This window comes from Chenopodium quinoa, unplaced genomic scaffold (genome assembly GCF_001683475.1).
Source record: "Chenopodium quinoa cultivar QQ74 unplaced genomic scaffold, ASM168347v1, whole genome shotgun sequence".
In the NCBI taxonomy this organism is placed as follows: domain Eukaryota; kingdom Viridiplantae; phylum Streptophyta; class Magnoliopsida; order Caryophyllales; family Amaranthaceae; genus Chenopodium; species Chenopodium quinoa.
This window is the reverse complement of record NW_018743292.1, coordinates 2,628,831-2,652,580: the sequence shown is the minus strand read 5'-3', so window position 1 is coordinate 2,652,580 and position 23,750 is coordinate 2,628,831. Positions and strand designations below refer to the sequence as shown.

The following is a 23,750-nucleotide window of genomic DNA, read 5'->3' as shown; positions in this document are numbered from 1 at the left end:
ATAGATTCATGATTACATAAATATGACTAATTTAATACATTATAAGTTTTTTGTAAGATAAAATTTATTATTTGAAAAATAATAACTTTTGTAATAAAAAGGGTAACTTTAAATACTTTTAGCATAAATTTAACCCGTATTACAATAAATTAACGTACACCCGTCTTTATGGAGAATTTGTGTTGTTATTTTCCATCCATTAACCTAACTTGTATAACTATGTGTCTATGTCATTGTTTCATTCATTTTTTTTTTCAACTTATAATATTTACGAAAGGCAAAAGGCTAACGAAAAGTCGAATATCATGGGAGCGTTAGATAATTACTAATTACATTGAATAAACGTTGATTATATCGATAAACGTGTGATTTTGATATGTATATTAAAATCAATACGAGTGCAATTTTAGGAAATATTTAAAAGTTCTTAATATTCACACTTGAAATTTGAAGGTATTGATATTGAAATTCTACATTGACTAACATACTTAAATACTTCGCATGTGTCAACTGTTAGGTTGCAAGTATGAGTTGTTGTCCCACATAGAAAAATTAAATAAAGAACCACTAGTTTATAACCTAAGTAAGCTACTCTTTTTATAGCCATATGGTTTTAAAATGGAACTAGTTTGTAGCGATGCACCGATTTTTTTTTTTGGATGATTTTGGATATAGTGATGCAAACTTAACAATAGTTAGGCTTTTATCATTCATAATAAATTTATGTTGGTACAATATTTTTTTAATAACATTTAAAATTTGAATTCGGAACAATTTCAATGCACAATAGTCAATTATTTGAAGATTGGATGAATGAGAATTGTTCAATATAATACATTCCCACATTTAAATCAAACAGTGTAAAACTATTATATCTTTAAATGTCTTGGTTAATACAAAAGAGATTAAGAAAAGAAAAGTCACCAGTTACAAAATCTAAACACAAATGAGAACAATAATTTACTTTACACTTGCACCATTGCACTGGATATAGTTAATGGATATCATGGATGATCATGTGATAGCGTATAGTTAATGGATATCATGGTTTTCTCCTTAATAACGCATAGAATATAATTAATGGATGTTTTTAAGGCATTTTAAATTGAGGATTTTCTTGTTCATTAGAATCCATGATAGATTAAGACCAAAAGTCATGTAGAAAATAACTACACAATAAAAGTTACTCGGTATTAATTTTTTACTCATGTATCGCCTAGTCATGTTGAGGGAAGGGTGACACATGGCGATACCATGTTGTTCCATTGAGTTTTAATAATATTATAGATTTCACTTGGGCTTATGTATGGGCTTTTCTCTCCTCGTTGTCTCTCCCCCGATTCCTAACAATGGCATAAGAGCCGATGGTTCAGCTGGGCCCCTCGTACCTGTTTCTTAGACGCCTTTGTGTAGGGTATGTGAGACCAAGCTAAGACCTATTTACTGGCGATCTCCTCAGATGTTCTTGTCTACACCCCAGTTTCCTCCATACAAGCTTCTCACTGGGAGTGCTATGAGAGTTTGGGTGCATGGTTTCCGCTCAAGGGAGAGTATTTCGAACTCACACTTGAGGGGGAGATAGTTAGGTTGCAAGTATGAGTTGTTGTCCCACATGGAAAAATTAAATAAAGAACCACTAGTTTATAACCTAAGTGAGTTACTACTTCTCTTGCCATATGGTTTTAGAATGGAATTTCACTTGGGTTTATGTGTGGGCTTTTCTCTCCTCCTTGTCTCTCCCCCGATTCCAATCATCAACTATAATGAAACGGATGAAGTATGAAATAGAGTTGCATTTCACTCAAAATCACAGGGTTGCTTCACCTGCTGCCACAGCCAACTTCACTTTCTAATCTCTACTTCATAAACAAAACGCAGCAAAGTTCAGTTCAGATGATAGAGTAACTGAATGTACTACATTGTTAATCCTCAATTGTTTACTTAATTAGCTGCCATATCTCAAGGTTGAAACCAGCACATTAATGAGTACTCCAACTGATTAATGATATTTCCCACAAGTTAGTTCTTCTAATAATTTCTTTAATGATATTTCCCATAACTGATTAATGATATTTCCCACAAGTTAGTTCTTCTAATAATTTCTTTAATGATATTTCCCACAACTGATTAACTATTTTTATGGAGTACTTGATAATCACCCTAATCTACAAGTTAGTTCTTCTAATAATTTCTTTAATGATATTTCCCACATATCTTGAGTTCTAATTCTAAACAACAAATTATAAATATTATTAAGGCAATCTTAAGAGTGGTTGCTAATTTATTCCAACTATGTACCTTCATTTTTAGACTATACTGGCCTTGAGCCAGCCTATGGTCAATACTCGACCCACAACCATAACCATCTCTAATTCAACGTATGAGTATCATTTAGAATAAAAATGTTGAATTCGGATATTAATTTTTAGACATCTAAAATAAGATTTAAGTAATTGGAAAAACACGATTATGTTGACATATACAGTATACTCCGTATAAGATAAAATAGTAACTGTAGACATCACACACTAATACATATTTTTTTTATACGCACTATATACACACAAATCTTTCCACACACACACAAAAAAACAAAAAAAAAAAAAAAATCATTTACACTATGTTTGGATAACACTAGTGAAGGGAAAGGGAGAGGAAGGAAAAAGAGGGAGGGGAAAGGGAGGTGAGGGGAGGGAGGAGGTGACCTTCCATTTTCCCTCCAAATCTCTCCAACAATGGAAGGATTTGGTTTATTAAAAAGGGAAGGAAAATGGATCTTTTCAATTCCCTTCCCTTCTCTCCTTACATTAGGTATTCAAACAAAGGATGATGCATCCTTTCTTTTCTCTATCCAAACACAGTGTCAGATACGCGAGTGACGTGGAATTCTTTATCTAAGTTTAAACAACTTTGGGGTTGAACCAAGCCTGAGATCTCTCCAACTGCATTTTTGCAATATGATTGAGTTTTATTTGCATCGTAGTATTGGAGATTGATATTTTGGAGTTGAATTCCAGTGCATGGATTGGTACCACTACAATCAAATTTTACTGCTACTTCACTTAACGAAGTTCCTCGTATATTTTCATACTTCACATCACTTATTTGTACACCTGATTCCTGTTAGGTCATGTTAGTAGAATCGAGTTAGAAAAATATATAGAGAACGTTATATTTATACGACCTCTAATTAGTTACGTTACATAATTAAGTTGTACTGTTACACTGAGCACGTAATACGGTAGTAGTACATAACACGTAGATACGTACCTGACCGGGACAATTTTTATTGTGAGGACAATAATTTTGTTCGATGATAATAGGATTCCAAACATATCGCATGAGAACATCTTGAAAAATGACCCCTTGAACAAAGCCATTGCTAGGCCTTCCCCATGACTTAATTCTCACCCCAGTTGTGGAGTAAGAGATTACCGCCGTCTTCACTGTTACATTTTGTACTCCTTCTTCGTCCATACTTTTTGCTAGGCTTCCAATGCTGCATCAATATAACATTTTAGAAAATTATAATACTAATGATAACTTATTGTACGTACGTTCTTGTAAGAGTTGTAACATTTGAAAACAGGGAGTATAAACGTAGAATTAGTACATCTGATAAACGAAGTAAAGAAAATACAAAGTACTCCATAATTAATTTTAAGGTTATTTGTTGCGCTACGAATTAAAGATCGTGTAGGATATAGCTTAGATACTCTAATTGTTGATCCTAATAAATGTATATTGACTAAGCCAGAACAATATTGCAATTTTCTTGACCATCAATTGCTTTCTTTACTAACAAAATTTTCGTTTTAAATGATAAAATTCGATCATATTTCGTGTATCATCATTCTCCAAGACAAGTTTCAGTTTCGTAAAACCCACTATTTTTATTTCTACGTAGTACCAAAGAAAATCAAAGTCAAACTTTCATTACTTAGACTTAAAAACACATTTTACATCTGTGCACTAATATTGAACAATTATCATTATTATATGTTGGTTAATAAAATGACCAACCTAAATTTCTTGCTATATGCATGCTTGACCTATTAATTCTCTCTATTTACTTATATTAAATTTTTTGAAGCTAATATAAAGTCGAGTAAATTATTATTATAGCCAAAATTTTACTAGTCCGATCAGTAAAATTTTTATTGTAGGACAGAGGAGATATAAGGATGAGTTGTTCCATACCTAATACCATGACTAGGGCCACACGAGATTCGTTCAATCCACAAATTTTTAGCTCCAGGTCCGATGGAGACACAATCATCTCCTGTTTTAACCTTGGTGTTCATGATGTTAACACCGGAAGATTCTTGGACGTGGATGCCATCGGTGTTAGGGCTATTTCCGGCTGCTCTAATCTTGACAGCTTCAATTAAAACATCCTTACACACATTGATAACAATATGGTACAATTGGCTATTTAGTGAAGTAATTCCTTTGATCACTATGTTGTTGGAGCTGGTAAAGGTTAAAGTCTACATCCACAGTAGAAATAAAATAATTAGAAGTAGATTAATGTTTGATTATAATTAATTCATATTAAGAACTTTATTTTGACAATCTGGAATGCTCCCACTTTTATGCAATTCCATAGTAAATACACTACATCATTTGATAAACGCGCACTAATTAAGATAATGGCAAAATGATCAGAACTAACTACTTTGAATACTATGAAAATTTGTCCTTTCAATTTTGGATGATTCTATGGTTGTCGTATGAAAAATGACAACCACTATTTTTAAAACTAAACGGTTAAGAGTTAATGAATTTTGAATTATATTTAATGTTAATATTAATTATAAGTCAATTTAATTATAACCTGATGAAAAAAATTTGATTTTTTTTTATTTTTAATTTTATTAATAACTAGATTAGTCTCGTGTGATGCACGATTTGAATAAATAAAATTTTCTAAATTTGTTTATTTTTTCATACCGAAATTAAAAACAAAAAAAATTTCCAGAACAAATAATACATCAAATATTAAAAAAAAAATAAAAAAAAATAGAGCTCATAAAAATTGAATGATGAAAGAGGTACCTGAGGAAGAAAATTTTAATTATTATTGTTAGAGAGAATAGACTGTTTTTCTGAAATTGATACTAATAATAATATAGCTGACCAAAATTTTAATAAAATAAGATAAAAATTAGAAAATGATGACATCATTTATAGTTTTGGAGGGAAAATTTTTAATGACAACTTGACATGTGTCTAATATTAGGATAGGATGGTGTCAGCGATTGCTATTTTAGTATTAGTTATAGATTAAAATTTAATTTCGTAAATTAATTTGAAAAAAAATGAAAATTTAAATTCAATTCTTAAAATAAGGAAAATGAATTTTGAGTAATTTTATCATGAAAAAATAATTCAAAAATGATAAAATCACAGCCGTCCAATCTCAAAAATTGTGGTTGCCATTTTTCAAATGACTACTTTAGAATTTTCAAATAAATTTTGCTTAGTCGTACATCTAACTTTGACATAACATATTAGATCTATTTGGTAATTAGCTAATCGCTACCCTGTAGTTGATATAACTAGTTGTAATTGGTTTATCTAGTTGGTTGCACTGATGTTTTGACTAACTCTCTAAATCTTCTATTTCACCTAACATTAATTAAAAATGCTTTATTCCAAGAATTGCTTAAATAACCGCTCTAACACAAACTAGAGTTGGGTTGAGCTACCTTTTCAAATTAGCTTAGTGTACTCTAATAAGCTATTTAAATCATCTATTTTTTCACACCAAAAAAAGTTGATTATATATGTTCAAATCATTTACTACGTAATTGTTCTCAAAAAGCTAAAATCTCATTAATCATATCTTTACCCAATAAGGCCAAGTATTTGAGGTTAAAATTTGACATTTAAAAAAAAAATATAAATAGTATATATCAATACAAACACAACAAATCACAAGAGACGGTCAAATGAGAATGTGCGATAGTAATATTAATGTTGCATGCTGCAATTTAAAAAGAAGGTAGGAGTATAAGCATACATACCGTTGAACCTCGCGGACACTTATCACCATTTTTGCCCTTCTTGCAATTCCACAAGGACGTACCTTTGGCATCAAAGAAACCATGACCAGCAATTGTAACACCACTAACCCTATCGAACCACACCCATCGATCCACACGACCGAGCACATGATAGTCAAGAGGCGCCACTATGGTTCCATCGATGTAGAAGGTTATATCATTGTTGTTGCAATCACTACCTCGAAATTCTATGGGATGAAGCAAGTACCTCCCCTTAGGGACAGTAATCGAAGCCGAACCATTCGTTTTACAAGCGGCCTCCCATGCACTAAGGAAGGCCGTGCTCGTGTCAGTTAAACCAGTTGGTTTAGCACCAAGTTCTAGCACATTGTAGGCCTTTGTAGCAGCTGATATTGATGATGTTAGGCTAAGAAAAAACGTACATAAATAACATATGGTTAATATGTATTTGTTGAACGACTTGGCCATTTAACTGGCTAGAACAAAATTTAATCCGACTAGAAACCCTGTTAGATTTTAGGGTCTTGAACACAATTTTTCGAGATCTACTTGACCTGTCGATATGATAAGGTATGTATGGTATTACGAGACAAGAAGATATGGTTTGTCTTCTAGGGAAATGAGCTAGAAAAATGTTTGTTTTGAGGTATTCGAAGATATTGGAGGCACCTTGTATATATATAGTTTTATGAAAGATTGAGTATAGGTAGGTAATTAGTCACTAATTCGGCGATTAAGGCCGGCGTTGAACAGAAGGTAAACGTACACTATGATATATGGGAGTGGTAATTAACAAGACAACTGCGCCAAACAAAGGCTTTGTACGGAAGGTAAACGTGCACCATGAATATAGTGGTAAAAGCATTGAAGAAAAGTAAGTACGTTCGAAATCTGAAACTTGAATACATGTCAAGTAGTATAATTATAGTACGTACTTATTAAGCTCAATATATTGATTGCATGTAAATAAATGAAAGTTTTTATGTTTCTAGAAGATTGACCTTAGTGAAAGTGAAAGATGTTATGGACAGAAAATGGCAATTGGATGAAGTTAAGCTATCATGTCACCTGATTGTTAGGTTATTTTTGTAAGCATGTCCTCTAACTACTATATCGATGTATAAATGTTTTTTCGATGAAAAAAGGTAAAATACAAATCGCAAGTGTATAATAAAATAAACGACCCTAGAGGAAGGATCGATGAAACAAAAAATGGAGAATTAACTGAATTAATAAGTGAAAGTGCACCACCACAAATATTGTCTCTAGGCAAAGGCCAATAAGTTCATTGTAAGATCAAACTTTTGACCTAAACATCTTATCCGATTTTTTCCATTACTAATTAATTAACAACTTATCAAAAATGACAACGCTGCATAGCTAGGCAGGCCTTGGGATCAAACACAAGAACATGATCGTTTATTCATACTTTTACATTTGTACAATACACCCCCCTCCCCATCCTCTTTACAAGGTAGTGTATGATGTGAGATCGACTTGCAATAATAATATGAAAATATACACAATCATAAATTAGCCACTGTTGACTATGCCTCTCAATCAACTTATTATTCTTGTTATAGAAAACTACAGGTTGAAGCTAAGCAATATATTTGTATAGAAATACCGTACATATTGCTAGTCTGGTACTCCAGGATATGTGAATGAAGATTAAGTAAAAGATTCAGCACACCAGAATAAAAGGCAAAAAGGACTTTTAGACTTTCATATTTCAAAGCAACGCAAAAAATGAAGGCAGATATGACTTCATATCAACTATTTGCACTTTCAGTTTTCTACTCAAAGCATAAAATAAAATAAAAATAATAATAATAAAAAATAAAATAAAATAAAATAAAAAACCCTCATTTTCAACTTTGATTGATTTGTTTTAATTTCTAGCCGCGAAACGGCGAAAACATCAGATTAATAATCAATTAATTAAATTGCTTCATTTGTACATGGATTAATTTCTGGATTAAGGACTGTGAAAGCTGTAATAGGATCAATGTTGTACTATATGAATAAATGCAAAATTATTCTAGTACATATATGAATAAATGTTGCTTCCTCCGTTCCTTATCTACATGCCTACTTTGGGTTTTAAAACTACATGTCTATTTCTATTTAAAGAATGTACTTTTAATTTTGACAATATTCCCTTTTTTTTTATGAGTTGTCATCAATTTTATTTTATTTTTTGTACTTTTGACATCATTTTCTAACACTTTATCTCTCTATCTCTTTAATAATTACCAACTACTTTTTCTTTCTTTTGATCTCTCTCTAACCCCATATGCACATTTGTAATTCCCAACCATGGGTTTTAAAGAATCTCTAAATTTCTTAATTCTCGTGAAAAATGGGAAATAGACATGTAGTAAAGGACAAAGGGAGTATTTAAGTTAATTACTCTCTCCGTCCCCATTTGATTGTCACTTTTGATAGAAAATCACGAGAATTAAGGAGAAATTAAGGAAGTACATGGGAATTAAAACCCAATCATTTACAAAAAAAGAAGAGAGAGAAAGTAATCCATGTGATTTATTAAACAACCAATGAAAATCAAGGTCCACATTAGTAATTTATGTGATTTATTTTTAACCAATAACATTACAAGAAATAATTACATCATCCAATAGAATTACACTACACATATTGATGACTAAGCTAAAAATGTTTGATAGAGAGAAATTTATACTTACAAGTTCCAAAGGGGTACCAACAATAAAGAGGGCAAAAAATATGAGGGTAAAATAGGAAGCCTTTATAATAAGGACAAAAAATTATGAGGTTAAAATTGTAATTTAATGTGTATTATTAAATTTAAAAATGTGAAATGTGACAAACATTTAAGAGCACCCAAAGTGGCAAAAGTGACAATCAAATGGAGACGGAGAGAGTAAAATGCAGTCAATTAAAGCTAAGTTAGTTGAATATGCATTACAAGTCATTATTGCTCAAAATCAACTAGCTAAAGATGTACTTCTTATAATTAATCCTACCCAACATGCAATCTACTTACATAGCTACCAACTATTACAACAACTAAAATAACCGTAACCGTACACGCCCTTACTCTTAAGAGTTTACGGTCACAGGTCACTATTTATCAACTAGCTTGGATTTTAGTCATTAATATTTTCAATACAATGTATATTGTGCATATTCCTTCTCATTTCCTCAACTAATGCCAATATATTTTTAGCTTTTATCCTAAGTTCTCAATGATCATGTGTTGATTGTACTCTTTAATCATTACTTAAATAGGAGTATTACTTAAATAGTGTTTAGATAATTACATTGTTGATTATCCATTACGGAGTAGCTTTCTCTTTTTTTTTTTTTTTTTTTTTTAATATACTGTATGGATTTTTCTGCTGGAGTATTCTTATTTCTTGATTTATATAATTTTAAACATATGAAATTTATATTTTAAATCACCATTTTATATGAATATGTCAATAGTTGAATTGAACCCATTTAGCTCTGCTGTGCTGGCCATGATGTGATTCTCATCCCCATCAAGGATCAGGCCATCGCCAGCTTAACCTCCTATCCTCGCCCCACTGGACACATAAAACCAGCTCCACTAACATCTCTGGGTGGCGGGTCACTAGGGAGTAGCTTCTCATCTACCTCCTGCACTCCAATTATAAAAAGTTGATATTTTAAAAGTATATGTTGAGATAGATCTTACTAGATCCTCAAACTCTCATAACTATAATTTGTTCTTGTGTATATAAATCACAATAAATGGTCAAGGGGAATATGTGAGCTGCGAAAAGTCTAAATGTTACAATATTTGTAGAACAAAGTATATAAAATACACCCTTCAAAAAAAAAAAAAAAAAAAAAAAAAAAGGTAAATAAAATGCACGAAACCACAGAAAATAAAAATAATTCATTCTGTCAAACAAAAATCTAGCATAAATAATAGAAATAAGATAAAAGGCAGTCCCATTGTATACATGGGTTTTAATTTGGTTCAATTTCTGTTTCAAAATTCCTAAATGAGCACATTCCCCCTTGTTTCCCTGAAGGGGTTGACATTCAACTCTATACACGCCTTCTGTACACATACAACCAAATTTCTGCTTCAACGCAGAATTTTTTTTATAAATCAACTCTACAGTGATCAGCAAATGAATGTAATGCAAATCAGCACCATTTAGAGGTTCTATTTACAATAATGATTATGGTTTGCCTAAAACTCAGCAAAAACGACCTGTTAGGCACAGCAACAAAAGTACACTTACATAGTTACATGCGCTAACCTCAAAGTTGCCTGGAACGATCGATAATCCTCAGTACAAGCACTTTCCAGAGATTACGTGAAAAGTGACGCTCACAAAGAAAATTATTAATGACCAGTGTTAAGGAGAGCGAAGCTTACGTAGCTTGTCAAAAACGTCTAGTGAATTGTTGAGGTTTTGGATGCTTGACCTCTGCAGGACATTCGACTGGACTTTCTTCTCGTTCCTCGTTTTAGCTATGGATCTTTTCCCCTTGGCTAAGCAGCAGTAACGAACACGTATGCGATGGTTACCAATCTCAGTGCAGCAACTTCCATGAACCCTTACGACCATAATGACTTCCTTGTCCCTTGCATCTTCACACCAACTATTCTGGGGAACGCCGTCAACAAACTCTTCTAGGGTTTGGAACTCCTCATGATGAACTTCGACCTCCAGTGTACGATCAGGTTCAATCACACCTTTTGCAGGAGTTACCTGATGAAAAATCATCACTCAAATTACACTCCAAGAAATAGTAGTGATATAACAAAAAAAAATTATTCTCCTGTGTTTTTCTTTTATCAAGTACTCAGTCAAAATTTCAGGTGCAGCCATCAAACCCAATAGTAATAGTTAATCTAGTACTGTAATTTAATTTCCTTTGACAAAAAAGGCAACTCCACTTTCTCTTATTTTATCTTATGTTACATGACTGAAGATAGACCACAAGGTCTATAACTAATATTTTTTAAAAAGAAACAGATAGCGAGGGAAGATGTAGAAAAAGTTACAATGGGAAAGTTAATCGTCCAAACAGGAAAAATTAAAAATATAAAATAAGGTTCTTTTAATTAACACATCACTTTGATGTGAATCAGAATTTAAAATCAAACAGAGGGAGTATGAAACAAAGGTATTGCTACATCAATCAAAGAAGGATAATCAAGCCTTTAATGCTCCTTCCTTTCCATTCCCTCCCCTTTTCCTTCTGCTTTGTTTATCCAAACACACTTCTATTTCCCTAAAGGTCTCTAACACTGCTAGGTGCTAGCATAGAAAGCGGAATAGGAGCTTCATGATGTTACTAACATTATAGTTCAGTACATATTTTGACAGGTTAATGGTTTAAGTTGGTGAGATTTGACCATCAAGTCAACCGTGGCTGATTAGTTTGAAGTGGAGTAGTAGATCTCAAAGGATCATAGCAAGGCCATCCATCACCTAGAATCCAACAGACTGCCATCAGCCAAAAATGGACAAAAGGTGAATCACTTGTCAAGGTATAAGTCAGAAACTAGTGCGTGGATCAGGGTTCTCTCCCACTCTCCATCCCAGGATTATTGAGTTCCAAATAGACTGCAGGAGACACACCCCAATCTTTGCAAGTCACTACTTCCAATAAATAATGCAAAAGACTACAGAGTACCATCAGATGCATAATTTGCTCCAGAGTTCATAAACCCATTAAGCATACATAGAGTAAAGATTCCTCAATTCATCTACATGTAGTACTGTCACTGTTCTCTAGTCAGTAGCCACAAAACACGGATAAAAATGGTGGCTATGCTTAGGTAACAAAGCTGAAATACCTGAAGCCAGCGAGGGAAGCCAAAAGCACCTCTTGGACTGTGATTAGGTGCTACTCCATCATCGTTGATGATGGACTCCCCAAGACATATTATTGTAAACATAGCTTTATCAACTGTACTTTTGTTTGTAATCCGCAAAAGTGAAGTGCCATCATCTTGAAAAATTATGTTGTTTGTACTGACAATAATTTCAGGAACTCTGCATAGTTCTTGAAGTAGAGAGCGGACTTTTGGGTTTGATTCAATAATTTCACAGTACTCTTGTCTCCTCACTGACTCATCAACGCGAGCAATATCCAAATTAAATTTGCAGCGTACAGGCTTGTGATCACTGTCAGTCACATCCATGCAAGCCTCATACCTAATATTTGAAGTAGTTAGAATTTAAAGAAAAACATAAGAAAGTGTGAAGACAAATAAACCTCCACAAAGAACATCTATATAAAATGTAAATGTGGAAACTTACTCTAAAACCGAGCAGACAACTGGACAGTCAAGACTACACTCTGATGCTGAGGTAGTGCGGCTATCCCGATATAAGATCCTGTCACACCAAGCAGGAATACGCTTCTTTTCACCAGCATCATAGCCTAAGCCATAGAATAACAAAAACTTAACATTCAACTGACAGACAGATAATTAATTTAATAAAAGGACAAGCACAGCATGTGCACGTACACCACCTAACTTAATTATGTATCAACCTCTGCGAGGAGAAACATATACCAGCAAAGTGAACAAAACCAATTTCATCAATCGAAAGGTATAGCACATGTATCACAATTTTTTTGCCATGGATGACAAGATGAGCAGCAATTGACAACTGCGTCATAAATGCTATATTGATTTAGACAAAATACTAGTCCAAGACTCACAGTCCAGCAGCTTTTCAGCTAATGACATGTCTCACTATCCTTTCATTCTATAATACTTGCCAAACTTGGGGAATGGAAAAAAGGGAATACTAACATGTCTCAAGTCTCACTATCCTTGTACTTTCAGACAATAACAAATAGCTAACTAGAATTTTGGCATTTATAATGCTCTGCTTCACATCACAATTTAACTCTGAAAAAGGGGGGAAAAACACCTCTAGAGTTTAATTGATCAATACTTCCTCGAAAATAGCAATACTTTCCTAAAGAGAATATCTCCAAAAATTGCAACACTTCTGAAAATGGTTTACCAAACAAAATAACATAACTGTCCTTACTTTATGGAGTGGATGTGAGTGGGGTAGATAAGGGTAGATGGACAATATAGAGTGGTTAGAGCCTTCTCTCTCCTTAAAAAAATGTGTCAATCTCAAGTAATGCAATTTTAAGGATTGACAAAATGCATACTTTTCCTGTTTTTCTATATGAGAACAAGATAACTTACACTTAGATAACTATCACAGTGAAGTGGCTTAAATAACAACAGCTTAAGTGGTATTACAACAAATTTTAATGAGGCACCACCATGAAACAGTGAAGAACGGAAACATAAGAGATGAAAAATCTAGCTTGCCTACATCAGCTCACAATAAAAGATTTATTCCTCATTAACATTTACTGTCAAATATTTAAGAAATATATAAAGAAAATAGCAAATTAAATTGGAATTATTACACTAATATGATAAATGCATGTAATATCAGCATGCAAGGAGCAACCCGCAATAGCTGCATTACGACACATGAAACGGAATACAAGGCCGTCGTTAAGATAATTAAGAAGATAAGTCAACAACTATTTCAAAGAAAAGAGTGATATACTCATTACCACAGGTGTACAGTGTACAGTTTCAATAATTAGTCTTTAGTCCACAACATTCTCCTAATCTGTTACAAGACTAAATCTCTATAATAAAAAACAGCCAGTGAATCCTTGAGCATTTATAAGATTCACATGCCTCACTTGAGTCTTCTATAGCTCAACGTCATTATTCTTTCTCAGTACCTCAAGTCAGAAATGTAACTCACAAAAACATCCATAGCAGTTGTGGACTTGTAGTACTATATACCATTGCATATTTGTAAGTAATGTCAACTTTAATTTGGCCCACTTAATTTTGTGCTTCTTTTTTTCCACAATATACGAACAAGTAGATGGTACCATCAGATATTCTAATGTTATGGTACATGTAATTTGCAGATGCAAATAATTATGTAAATGGCATGTCCCAACGTGTGCCGTGCGGTTAAAAAGTACCAACGAGGGAACAAGTAGTGCAATGGTGCTAAATACCTTCAAAATTTTACATCTCTCTCTCTCTCTCTCTCTCTCTCTCTCTCTCTCTCTCTCTCTCTCTCAAATTCGTTCATTGTCGGCAATCCCCCACCCACTTTTGTTCTTTCCAATATTAAAAATCCCTGAAATGGCAATAATACTCCAGGTAAGGGGGGGCTACTCCCCTACCAGACATCCATTTAGAACAAGAAGTGATACCGACTAACTTTTTATACAAAACCTATTGTGCAAGTCTACACTTTAAATTGTTACTGATACTTAATATAAGTTAAATTTATCACAAAACAGGAGAAAGAAAACCAAGCAAAAATTCAATAAATACTTAAGCTTAACAATCCATAACAGCCATGATGTGTGAGAACAAACGAAAATTGAAATAAACAACACAAAATTTGTAATTACAAGCGATACCTGCTAAACCAGGCTGATGCCTTTCAAACTTATATGTTGGAGGAAACCTAACAATGGCTTCACGCATGCCTTGAAATACTCTTCCAGCCTCCATCTCCGCTCGAAGTTGATCCCTCTCTCTGAGCCAGTCAAAGCATCTTTGAGAGATAAAATCTCTGGCTTCATCATAAGATATACCATCAAGGCGATAATTAAAATCACCAAGAAAAATGACCAAGTCTGCTTCTGATAAATCAGGCATTACTTCAACTGAACGATATCCCACACCCTGTAAAAAGAAGCAACCAATGTTGTGGGAACATTTTAACACCCTGCATATTGATAAGAAAACCAGGCATCCTCATAGCAGATTCATGGCAGTATTTACTTACACTAGTGCTGCGAAGCATTTGAACGGTAGATGAGACGCCAACTGCAAGACAAAGGGCCAATGACAAGCCAGAACGATAAACAAAGCATGAAAAATATATGAAGCAGGCAACCGAGCAAGACAATAGGAGATATGGCATAATACCGGCAGCGCCATTGTTATTAGACGGCCGATTGAAGACCATTGATCGATACACATGATCAAAGTCAGCATTCCTACGGTTGACTGCCTCCAAATGTGCAGCAAAGTGACAGTTGACAAAACACATTGTTCGATCATAGATTCTCATTCGTAATGCAACTGCCCCCTGAAACCAAAACCTAAGTACAGATCAGGCATCAAAAATAATATATAAAGAAAATTGGGCCGTCTTTTGTGCTTATGAGTTGAATCTTTATAGAATAATAAGCATAATACATTTATGTAATAGTAATGTAAATAGAAAATAAAAGCAACTTTGGTCAATACTCTGGCAGGATTCCCATAGAAGCTTGATTGTTGTATATTGTTTACAGAATGCATTTCATTGTCATTTTCAATGAAGATAGAATACATCATACAAGAATTATACCAAGTTTATAAGTGGCATTTACTGGCTTGTTGCAAATAATTGAAGGCATACCTTATTACCAATTGCACGCCCAAAGCCACATGGTACAGCAGCAGCATCAACATCCCCAACATGAGCTTCAAGGTTCTTTCTCACCCTTATATATATATATATGCATATACAATAAAACTTGTCAACATAATAAGCAGGAAAAAAGATTTACGGAAGAATTCGCATATAAAAGTTTTCCAAAATCTGCAATCATAAAATACAGGCATGGGCCCAATAGAGTAGAGACCACAAAACCAAGGAAATAAAATTAGGATTAAAAAGCTATAATAAATCATGAATTGCAGAAATCCTTAATGCCTAGGTCATAGACTCAAAGCAATGAGGGATTCATGTGCCTGAAAAAAGTTGTGGAAGAGTCACAAACTCATAATTAGAACCATTGACAACTCAGAGGCCCCAGGCTGCAATTATAAGTCAATGCTATGAAAACTATTAGCGAGCTTTCCAAAATGCAACATGGATTTTCTACTATCACGCAATGAAAAGAACTCTTCACATTGGCTAAAGAAGAAAATAGTTGCATGCACATAAAATTTTCAACAATAATTGTGTATCACGAGTTCACGAGTAGAGAAGCAAAACTAGTAACTATGAGTCTATAACATATCAGTTAAATACTAAAATGATGATTACAAGTTCCACAGCCTTTTTGTTTTCTTTTTTTCCTTAATTCTTTTTTTTTTTTTAAATTTGGGCAAGGGTTCAGACTGCCACAGAAGCTTTCATTTGTTTGCTCACCCTTCTGACTTGGGATCAACTATACTAAGATGACAGAACTGAGAAACAACATACATTTAAAAAATAAATAATAAAAAAAAAATAAAAAAAAATCATCAAGAGGTTTGAAAAACATAACTATAAGCAACCCCACCAAAAACGTCTTCCTCCCCTTACCTTCATATACAGAATGGATAACTTAAAAAATAATTTAACATTTAATATGCCAGCAACAATATATGTTTAACAAGTGGAATACAGAATATCAAAATCTGCTATACATTTGCTAAAAGAGTACTCACCAAACAGCAATGAGCAAACCTGCCAGCTGCCGTGAACCAACACGCTCAAAAGTGGAACCTTCATCCAAAAGATTCCCTATAGTGTCTAGCCACCATTGCCCAACAGCACTACCCTCCAAACCAACCTACAGTAAAGGAAGATTGTCAAAAGGTAAACAATTGTTAATCCTAAAAGATCAAATGTAGCCACTTCAACAAAAAGTGAATAGGTGATGCTTCCAGAATCACATTGAGATCATATATTATCTATCCTATATTATTTTCAATCTCAAGTACTACTTTTTCTTGACTTTGACATCTCACTCACCATTTTAATTAATGGTTAGACTGAGAAATGTTTGACATATGACATAAAATGATGAAATGAATGAGACAAAGAAACCCCACAACAAAGGGTGATCCCCAACCAGTGATTAATAATATTAATATGTTATTATATGCATATTAATCCATATCAACTTTACACATTTATTAAGAACTTTAAATTCACAAAAGGAGACTGGCAACTTCTAAAAACATACACATTGGACAATTCCCTATAGAAGTCTAATCAGTAGGCTCAGCCAATGAACTTTAAAGTTAGACTGAATTGATTTCCATAAATAATCCAGCAGCAGATACAGTTCCTCTCACCTGTCACAACAATTTCAACACCACCTCTAGCTTGTGAAAAATTCCAAAAGAAAGGTGCAGGAAGACACATTAATAATGCAAATACTGTGACCTTATTAATCTGAAAGATGAATAGTCACATAATGTTTCTAAAAAAAACCTATTTCATGGAACCACATACAAAAATATTTAAAAATTATCACATTATATCACAGTTATAGTTTGCATTATCGGAAGATGAACTAAAAACCAAAGAGTTAGGACTTGGTTGGCATCATTTTTTGTTCCGAGTTTTTTGAAAACAAAAAACCAAAAATAGGAAACAAGAAAAAGGTGTTTCCACTAATCTGTTGTCAATTTTCAAAATTATCATGATTTTAATAAGTTTGACCAATTTTTGATTCATTATATGACGACGACAACAACAAAAACAAAGCCTTAGTCCCAAAATGATTTGGGGTCAGCTAACATGAATCGTCATAAGGAACCGTACGATATTTTTTTTATTAAAAAAAAACAAAAAAAAAAACATAACAAGATAATCATTTGAAAAAAGGTGAGTAAAGTAAGAAAAAGGAAGAGCATCTAAGAAAAATTAAGGGAGTTTTAAAAGAGAACCAAGAATAAGATGTAAGAAGGTTTTCAAGGAGTGGTTAAAATGTTGGAATAAAAAACATAAAGGTTTGAGAAAACTTTAGCAAAGGAAATCAATATGGTTCATAAAACATTGTTGGGATAAAATAATAAAATTAAATACTAAAATAAATTTAGAAAGTATACTAAAAAAAGGTGAGCTAAGTGAGAAAAAGGAAGAGCATCTAAGAAAAAATCTAAGACGGATGATAGGAAAAAAAAACGCACATACACATTAGACTAGCAAAGAGTTCATGTATCACAAGATAATTGGTTTTAATAGGTGAAACAAACAAAGATGAGGAAAAGTGAGTTAAGGTACAAGATCTTACGGTTTCTTTTGCAGCAGACATTGCGAGAACACCAGCTCCCATTTCTAGTTCTTGGAAGCCAACAACAACAACATCAGTTTCAGATGATGCAGAGCCAAGCCAAGAAATGAGTGAATCATAAGATGCCCTTCCTTGTGCAACATTCCAAGTGCCAGCCAAAACCTTCAAATTCTCCAGCCTCGTGTAAAGAAATTCTTTGCCACTTAATTCTGCACGAATCAGGTTGTCAATAGGCCCTGGAGATGTTATGTTCCATCCTTTTATACCACCATGGCCCGCTAAAGTAAAAATATAAGCAGACCCAACACCCAATTTGATAACAGGACTACTATGAGCAACCCAGCTCCCAAGCAGATTCCCATCAAGATCTACCACCTGCACAATCCCACTTGAATAACCAACCCAAATCTTGGACCCATATGTACAAAGACACAGAACACCAAAAGGATGATACTGGAACTCCTGGAGACGATTGCCATTTCCATCCCACTGCACAAGAAGGCCACTGCTGCATCCGGACCAAATCATTCCATCTATCGTAACAATCATTGCTTCAGTTCGCCGGTTATCATCTCCCACCGCCCCCTTGACTGCAGCTCGACGAACAGCATCAGCAGCTCCAAGAATGGCATTACGTGAACGCTGCAAGAAACCAAATGAAGCTTGAGGCTTTTCCTTCTTTAAAGCAGCTACATATCTCATCTTCATCTCATCTTCTGTTGTCAAATCCTGTAATGAAGCATTGTCCAGCCAGCTCTCCACCTGGCCATCAGTATTGAAGACTTTCAGTAACTCTCGGGTTCGGGCATCCCTGTTCAGATTCAAGAAAGAAATGGCAAACCCTAATTATTATGCAATGCAACAAACTCGAACAACCAAATTTTGCGATATGAATCACAATACATGCTTGCAATGCGATTGGAATGCCATATAACTTCTGCTCTACAACTCTACGTTACCTCAGGTTAACTTCTCCATACTAGTGTTGGATATGGGCATTTTTCCATCAGATTGACACCTTATGATATTATGTGCAATTTTTTGGGTTTAAATGAAATGTAATGTGTCCTTGTCCAATATTTGACATGGGAATTAGGTGAAGAGAATATGAAACCTAGTTAGTCGATAGTTGATAAACCTGGTTTAATAGATATTGAAATGAAGAATATTTAAATTTTGCATACGAAGGTGTAACGCTAGGAAATATGCTGAAGTCTGCTGATACAATTTGAGTTTAGTCCTTTCTATCTGGGAGCTTGGTGACAAATGTACTAGAAGTTACTGGAATGGTTTTGGTGTTCTTTTCATGAACATTTACAAAGCTTTAAAAAAAAATAAAAAGACTAAAACACAATATCCAGGTTGACGACGTACCATAATGCAAATGAGAAAACTCCAGCACTCCAAACCTTCGCTGTGGAATGATCAGATACCAAATACTTCACATCTGACACAAACATGTAGCATACACCATTTATAGTGACTTGGCTCTTCAGATCAACATAAGATCTCTCAACCTCCAAGATAGCCATGTGTCTTTCCTCGGCTTTTAGGGAAAGGGCCTTCACAATAGCTTCCCATGGCCAGATCCTAACAATGCCAATCTCAGAACCAGACCAGAGATCACCTGAAATTAAGGTCAGACAATAAATATGAAAGGGTACATTAACCAATATGCAGAGTAAGGACAGGGGATAACACCAGTAAAGGAACAATAAATACTTGAAATAAAATGGATGATTCTGGTCCGAGAAAAAGAAAAAGGTTGTTATTTTTGCAGTGTCACTTAGAATACGGTCATGGAAGCCTGCATGATCAATATGAGAACAGAGATCACTTCTCCTTCTCCACATAGAAAGCTAATGCAACATTAAATATTATATTATTAACAACTTTATATTAGTTAACAAAATCCTCTACAATTTAATTGTATTATATGAATAAATTTAAGATTAAGTTACTCAAAATTATTCATATAAACCATCAGCTAGCACCCCCATTCTCTTCTTAATAAACAACTATCCATATAGTCCATAAACCATATCATTACGGAGTAACTATAATCATTCTCAAACCCAGTAATGATGGAGGGCAATTTACAAATCAGATTTATGGATCCCAACACAGAGTTCACTCAGATGGTCACTGACCAAATTCTAAAAACCCTATTTTGTTTTAGAGTCCTATTTTGATCAATGTCAATGGATGATGGCAGAATTATAATGAGAAGCAAAACATATATACAATCAATTAAACTAAAAAGGATGAGTGTTCAGCTATTATCTGAATCAGAGTGGGTTTTTTTAATTCTTGCGTGCAAAGGTGCTTGTACATCAAAATTAATTGTATAACTGTACCAAATAATCTTATGCTTTGTTTATCCGCAGAACAAAATTCCTAGACAATTTGAAATTTTAAATATCAATTTAGTAGTTCAGTCAGACTCTATAGTATCACTCTTATATGAAACTAGAAAATCTCCAACACAAAGACTACTCAAAGCCATTATGTGCTTCAAAAGTTCAAGAGACATATGAGTATAGCTAATAGACTCAAGAAACTACCAAGAAATTCCCAATAAAGGCAAACAAAACCAGTATTGCCCCTTTAACAGCATTCAAATTTCACTTCCCATAATCAATTACAACCAAAAGTTGAGAACTATAACACTGCTCTCTTGCCCTGATTAGAATAAGATCTAGGTCTCATAAGCTCAGAGTAGAGCTTGTCTATAATTCAATCGAGCCCTCATGAGTACCAAGTCATTCCAATAAGCATAGTTCAAAAGGTTCACAAGTTCATGTCATAACTAAAAAAGATTCAAACAATAACAATTCAGGCTAATAACTTCAGGATAAAAAGATAAAAGGCACCTATAATATAAATCCCACAATTTTGGAAGAGTTCAATTGCAGAGAAATTTTACAATATATATACCTTAACATTCAAACATTTTCAATCACCAATCAACCTAATATAAACACATTGCGATTATAAAAGAATGGAGGACAATAAATATATAATCAATCCATCTCAAGTCAACCAAGTTCAAGACACTAAACAAACTCAATTCACACATAATTAACCATCAAACAAAACAAAACACAAATATATAAAGGTATAATAATACTAATACATATCAAAGTATCAAACCCCAACTCACCATATGATGTCATAACCATGGAAAGCACAGGCCCTCTATGAGCTTGCCATGACAAACACTCCTTAAATCCATTCTTTCTACCATCATCCATTTTCCAACCGCATATCCTTCCATCCTTATGTCCACTCCACACCACTCTCTGTCCCTCATCCCCCACCATACACACCACCTCCGACGCCACCTCGGCCGACTCCTGAAACCTCGCAGTCATCTCATCCCCCGGCCTCGCCTCGCCGGTACACTCACAACAACCAGCTTCACACTCACAAACACAATCACCACCACCACCACCACCATCATCATCATCATGAGACAAAAAAATCTCAGAAAACTCCCAACACCTCACTCTACACTCTCCTCCACTCCATAACTGCTTATCAGTACACACAATCGTCCTCAATCCACGCCCTACTTGAGTCTCTCTCCTCGGATGCGGTCTAACCTCAACACACGGTGGACGGTCCGGTCGAACCGCCGACCTAATCGGCAACCGGAAAATCCCGGCACCACCACCGGAACCGACAAACTCCGGAAACGGAGAATTATTGCCGGCAACAACACCGCCATTGCTGGAATTGTTACTGTTAACCTTAGAGAGCTTGCGATCGAGAAATTGAATCATGTAATCGAGCTTTTTACTAGCGGTTTTGACGACACCATTGGAGGAAGTAGAATTAGGGTTTTGGTGATTGGCGGAAGAAGAAGAAGGGGAGAAATCTTCGTCGGAGGAAGAAGAAGAACCAAATCGATCGAAGATTTTGGGAGTTCGAGGGAATGAAGAAGTGGAAGGGAGTAAGTCGGTGGTATCTTCTTCTTCGAGGTGGTCATCCATGGCTGAAAATGGTGGATTGATGGAGGAAAAATGGTGGGAATGTAGGAGAGAGAAAGTTGAATTGGGGAAGAGAGAGAAAGTTTGGCTGGCTGTTAGAGGACAGCTGTGATGTATTCAGATGAGAGAAAGAGTGGAAGACGTCGTGAATTGAAATAGTAGAATAGTAAAGAGGTTAGTGCCTAATTAATGTACTTAAGAGGTGGTGGTCATTGATGAATTGAATTCAGATTTGTCACTTGGGGGTCACTTAAGGTGTTAAATGGCATCGGATCGGATTATGTCGGGTCGACGGGTGGGCGAACCAGTGATATGTACGTCTTGATATGAAAAAACCATGACACGGCACCAATACCACGTGGTAACTACGACACGACGTATTATTGTGTGTTAAAGATTGAATATATATAAGTTGAATTTGACTTGTGCATGTAAGCACAGCTTGGTGACACATTGGTTTAGATCATGCCTAAGCTGGTTTTTTGCAAAAATTCGGTACAATACGTAATGAATGGGATCAGGCGTATTAAGTTGTTGGTCGAGTCTAGATCGCGGGCCTAGCACAAGGCGACAACAAGATATAAATCGTATTATTGTATGTACATAATAGTGCATGGTATTATATTATTGTATGTATATAGTAAATGGCATTGTGAATTTGTGATGGGGCACAAATAGCACAATGGAGAAAGTGCCTCCATTGGTGCTTTTGTTTATAGGAGAATATGCATGTAGTCATGTAAGAGAGTTAAATAGCAACTTCTATTCCAAATTTTCATGCCACAATGCAAGCTTGTAGTATTGCTTTATATTTAACAATGATCCATTGATCCTAGTAAAAGTCATTCTTGATTAAAATCAACTAATAATTATTCTTCAAATTATACTTTGTATCCTATCAACATTTAAGATTTATAATTGTTTAAATCAATTAAATACATATTGTATTTTTCTTTTCCTTCCTTTTTGGATCAGATACTATAAGTGAATTTGTAATTTCTTGTTAAATACAATGTATTAGAATCATTTAGTATTATTATTGAATAGTCTATTCCCAAAACAATAGGTAATATTTTATAGATATTTTTGTACATGAAAATGACTTTTATTCATCTTCTTTTTATTACAAACAATGTCCTATTCAATTCATGGATAAGAATTTTATTTAGTTTTCCGTTAAGAATCCTATTTCGCAAGGCACGTGTCATATTCATGGATAACAAATAATATAAATACTATGTTTAATTTGTATGTAATCCGTACATTATTTTTATTATTATTTAGAAGTGAAATTACACGTGCATTTTAATTTAACTAACATGCATGTATTTTGTTAAATAAAATTCTTATAGATCATAATTAATACTTTGTACATGTCAATATGTAAGTTTGATTGCTATCAGCTTAGCTATTATACCGAATAATCTTATAAATCTGTATGATCTATGAAAGTAATAGCAGAGCAAACAATAGTTATATGTGCACTAGCTAGTCTTGTCGCCTCATCTTGGATCTTGGGCTCAACGACTGAAATCAAAGCTAGACTAAGAGAACAAATGCAATAATATAATGGACCTCATGGTGGCTTGGTGCTATCACACAAATGTACAGTGGAGCTTGATGGGGTAGTTGTACAACCCTTTGGAGGTTTTATTATTTGAAATCTTTGAAG

The 23,750-nt window shown here is 34.1% G+C and overlaps 2 protein-coding genes across 3 annotated transcripts; both read right to left on the bottom strand.

The window, feature by feature from the left end:
• Positions 1 to 2,673: 2,673 nt before the first annotated feature.
• LOC110736367 (polygalacturonase-like) lies at positions 2,674 to 6,712 on the bottom strand. Its single transcript, XM_021916572.1, has 4 exons — positions 6,030 to 6,712; positions 4,201 to 4,490; positions 3,271 to 3,499; positions 2,674 to 3,120 (listed from the first exon to the last, which is right to left on the bottom strand). The coding sequence occupies exons 1-4, from the start codon at positions 6,495 to 6,497 to the stop codon at positions 2,848 to 2,850; spliced, it is 1,260 nt and encodes a 419-aa protein (XP_021772264.1). The 5' UTR covers positions 6,498 to 6,712; the 3' UTR covers positions 2,674 to 2,847.
• A 3,242-nt stretch (positions 6,713 to 9,954) lies between these two features.
• Positions 9,955 to 22,305, bottom strand: LOC110736366 (type II inositol polyphosphate 5-phosphatase 15-like). 2 transcript variants are annotated; one of them, XM_021916571.1, is made up of 11 exons: positions 21,250 to 22,300; positions 19,461 to 19,713; positions 18,087 to 18,897; positions 16,510 to 16,634; positions 15,491 to 15,575; positions 15,013 to 15,175; positions 14,870 to 14,910; positions 14,499 to 14,766; positions 12,323 to 12,446; positions 11,857 to 12,217; positions 9,955 to 10,762 (listed from the first exon to the last, which is right to left on the bottom strand). In XM_021916571.1, the coding sequence occupies exons 1-11, from the start codon at positions 22,079 to 22,081 to the stop codon at positions 10,406 to 10,408; spliced, it is 3,420 nt and encodes a 1,139-aa protein (XP_021772263.1). In that variant the 5' UTR covers positions 22,082 to 22,300; the 3' UTR covers positions 9,955 to 10,405. The 2 variants fall into 2 exon arrangements, with proteins under 2 accessions (XP_021772263.1, XP_021772262.1); XM_021916570.1 differs by having other exon boundaries at positions 14,870 to 15,175; positions 21,250 to 22,305.
• Positions 22,306 to 23,750: the final 1,445 nt, after the last annotated feature.